At 31.3% G+C, this 3851-nt stretch overlaps 1 protein-coding gene and 1 long non-coding RNA gene across 3 annotated transcripts in view; both read left to right on the top strand.

Annotated features, from left to right (window-relative positions):
• Window positions 1-450: 450 nt before the first annotated feature.
• On the top strand, window positions 451-758 carry LOC149526784 (uncharacterized). Its single transcript, XM_089784576.1, has one exon. The coding sequence runs from the start codon at window positions 466-468 to the stop codon at window positions 589-591; it is 126 nt and encodes a 41-aa protein (XP_089640702.1). The 5' UTR covers window positions 451-465; the 3' UTR covers window positions 592-758.
• A 2331-nt stretch (window positions 759-3089) lies between these two features.
• The window catches only part of LOC110422621 (uncharacterized), a 9504-nt gene continuing 8742 nt past the window's right edge, over window positions 3090-3851 (top strand). For both annotated transcript variants that reach the window (XR_002445733.2, XR_002445732.2), the window contains exons 1-2: window positions 3090-3394; window positions 3485-3814. This is a non-coding gene — a long non-coding RNA (uncharacterized LOC110422621). The remainder of the gene's footprint in view (window positions 3395-3484; window positions 3815-3851) is intronic.

Raw genomic sequence — 3851 nt, 5'->3', positions numbered from 1 at the left:
GATGAGTTGAAAGTATTGTGGATTAAGGGTGTTGTCTTGAATGATGCATATAGGAAACAAAATTTTCAATTGAGGGCAACATTATTATGGACAATTAATGATTTTCCTCCTTACGGTATGTTGTCAGGGTGGAGTACTCATGGACGATTATCGTGTCCCTATTGCATAGAACGCGCTAAGTCTTTCATATTGAATCATGGTAGGAAACCTTATTTTTTTTATTGTCATCCACAATTCTTGCGACCTACTCATCCTTTTAGGAGGCAAAGAGACAAGTTTTTTAAAAAAGGAGTTGAGCATGACTTATCATTTCCTCGATTATTAGGTGAAGAAATATTGTCACGTTTGAATTCGCTTGCTCATATCCCATTTGGAACAAAATGTGGTGAGTAGAAGATTTTGGGTTATGGTGTAAGTCATAATTGGGTAAAAAAGAGTATATTTTGAGATCTACCTTATTAGCATATGCTTCTTATTCCTCACAATCTTTATGTGATGCATGTTGAATGTAATGTATTTGAGAATATATTTAACACAATGATGGATGTTAAGGGAAAAACGAAAGACAACTTAAAGCATGACAATATTTGAAGGTGTATTACAAGCGATCAGAATTGGAATTGGTGGAAAATAATGAAAAAATTTTCCAGGCTAAGGCTTCATACACCTTAAATAAGGAGGAAATAAAAATTGTTTGTGCTTAGGTGAAATAATTGAGATTACTTGATGGCTTTGTGTCAAACATATCTCAATGTGTTCATGAGATTGATTGCATATTTTATGGGATGAAAAGTCATGATTGTCATGTTTTTTTGCAACGATTGCTTCCAATTGTCTTTTGTGATATTGTGCCTCACTCAATTTGGGATGCGATTACTAAGATATCTCACTTTTTTAGTGATTTATGCCCAATTGAAATAACTATAGATCATATGAAAGCTTTGGAAGGAAAAATATGTGAAACTATATGCAAACTAGAAAAGATCTTTCCTATTGGTTTCTTTGACTTTATGGAGCATTTGCTGATTTATTTACCTTATGAGGCAAAGGTTGGTGGACCCGTCTAGTATTGACGGACATATCCATTTGAGAGGTACCATAATTGTTATTTATTTTCAATTAGTTTATTAGAAGAATTTGAGGTACTTATTAAGTTTTATGAATATTGTGATTTTTAGGTTTTTGCATCATTTAAAGAAGAAAGTAAAAAATCAAACCTTTGTTGATGGATCTATATGTGAGGCTTATATGACTGAGGAAATCTCTTCGTTTTGCTCATGGTATTTTGAACCTATTGTGCGAACGAGATTAAATCAAGTGCCATGTAATGATGATGGGCGAGATGTGGACTTTCTTGATCGTCTTTCAATTTTCACTCATCCTAGGCGAGCTTTTGATCCATTAGATAAACCTCGATTTTTATATGAGGATGAGTTTTATGCTGCTGAGCTATATGTTTTAATGAATTGTAAAGAGATGCTCCCATAGGTTAAGTAAGGACCATTCTACCATAAACTCAAATGATTGATCATAAGTATGAACTTAATTTGTAAATTATGGATATGATGAAAGGATATTTGATAAAATGGTGAAGAGAAATGTTGTGCATATATTGGAAGATGAATTGGAGAAAGTACATGATGCAAGATTCATGAAATGGTTTAAAAATTAGGTAAGTTTATGTAAATTAGAAGTGAACTTTTAACAACAAATATGCATTAATTGACCCACATAACAAATATGTAATTAATCACTTTTGGTCTTGTATTTCATGTTCGTAGGTTGCAAAACATAAGGATGAAATTGACTCATGTATACTTGAAATCTCTCATGGTCTAGGACGTATGATAAAGTTTACAAAGGATACTTTGTAAATGGTTTCAAGTTTCACACCCTAGATTACTGACAAAATCGTGAAACAATGAATAGTGGGGTATGCATAAAAGGGAGCTTTTAAAATGATTATGAGCCTAACTTTATAGTATTTTAGTGGATATAATCGAATTGGAGTATTTTGGTATCGAAACAAAGTTGTGCTATTTAAGTGTCATTGGTTTGACACTAAAACTGGTATTAAGGTAGACCCTTTTCATGGTCTTGTTAAAATTAAATGCAATTCAATACTTGACACTAATGAACCATTTGTTTTAGCTAGACAAGCTCACCAAGTTTATTATCATAGTTATCCTTCAACCAAAAGAGATCGATGTGATTGGTGGTCAATATTTAAAACAAAAGCTAAGAGTGGATTTCACATTCGTAGTAGTGGAGATTAAGAAAATGAAATTGATTGGAATGAAAAAGTGTACCAAAAAGATGTGTCTATTTCAGTTAATGTTACTCCATCGGAAGAACTTGATAACTTTATAGTTTTAGTAAGTGGTGATTATGAAGAGGTTAATATCTTGATTGACGATGGAGAAGATGACATGCAACGAGATGAATATGAAGAATATGACATGGAAGGATATGAAAATGAAGATGAAGTTGAAGAAGAAGACAAAGAAACTTTTAGTGATGATAGTGATAATAATGAAAAACATGATTTTGCTTATTCTGAAAGTGATTGATAATGGTAAACATATATGATATTGGTTTTATATCTTTTGTTACATACTTGTTTAACTTTAATTTTATAATATTGAAAGATCTTGTCATGTTATAAAATTATTATAGTTTATATTTATAATTTTGAAAATGAATACTTTATAATGGCATCTTTTATTGTACAAATGATTAGGAATTACTCTTAATTGTTGTAAATTGATGATTTTAATAATTTGTTTAAATTTTTTTAAAAATATTTGTATATGAATTTTAACAAAAAAATATTACAAGAACAATGGCTAAAGGGAAATATTCAAAATTGAGACTTAGAGCAACAAATGCCTCTGGAATTATGTTGGCGCCTATAAATGCTAGTGCATTTGCTGATCCATCCATTCAACCACAGATGCAGCAGGTTAATAATGGCGTGCCCTCTAAGCCACCCTCTTTGTTGGGTGTGTTTGCAGTCAAGTAGATAATTAGGCATCTACTCATGATTCTCGTAGATCCACATTTATTAATTTAGGTGCAAGTGTAGATGATACATCTTCAAGGTCAAGGGGTAAAAGGCCTAGTGTAGGATTATACACTCCTGTAGATCTATCCAAAAGATTGCGTATAACTCTTATTGGAGAGAGGTATGTTATCTTGTATTATAATGAAATAGTTATATTTGTTATATATCTTAATATGTAATAAGTTTCTTTTATCTTACACAAGTACTTTTTTTGAGCAAGGGGTCACAACTACAATAACAAGGATCATAAAAAATCACTTCCATGATCCATGGTCAACATAGAGGAAAGTCCCTAATGACATAAAGGAGTTAATGTTTAAAAAATTTCAGGTACTATGTTTGTTATTCAATTAAATTATAACTTTTTATTTTCAATTAATTTGAATCAATTTTTTTAGTTACTGTATTATTTTGATGTAGGAAAAATGTGTTTGGCCTACAAATCAAGATGTTTTGGTTCGATGAATATGGGATAAAATATGTTCTGATAAGTTAAGAGACATGCTTTCAGAAGAATGGAATAAAGTAATGACAGAAGCCAAAGCAAACAATATTAGGGATTGCAAAGGCATGTCAAGGGAATAGATCACAAATGAAATCTGGGATGCTTTTATCGATACGATATGGGGTACAGAAGAATGGCAAAATAAATCAAGAAAAGCAAGGCAAAGTCATTTAACGTCCAAAGATAAAAGCATTCCAAAGCACACTGGTGGTTCAGTTTCATTTGTTATTCATGCAAAAAGGATGGTATGAATTAATCTTACTTCGCATTTATATGTATGGT

This window comes from Theobroma umbraticum, unplaced genomic scaffold, assembly GCF_002168275.2.
Source record: "Theobroma umbraticum cultivar Fairchild unplaced genomic scaffold, ASM216827v3 scaffold_146.0, whole genome shotgun sequence".
NCBI classification, from domain to species: domain Eukaryota; kingdom Viridiplantae; phylum Streptophyta; class Magnoliopsida; order Malvales; family Malvaceae; genus Theobroma; species Theobroma umbraticum.
Note: the sequence above shows the minus strand (reverse complement) of the source record. Positions and strands in the feature narration are given on the sequence as shown.

What these genes read in the sequence shown, in the direction of transcription:
- LOC149526784 (XM_089784576.1), top strand. Translation starts at nt 466, where the DNA reads ATGCTTCTTATTCCTCACAATCTTTATGTGATGCATGTTGAATGTAAT.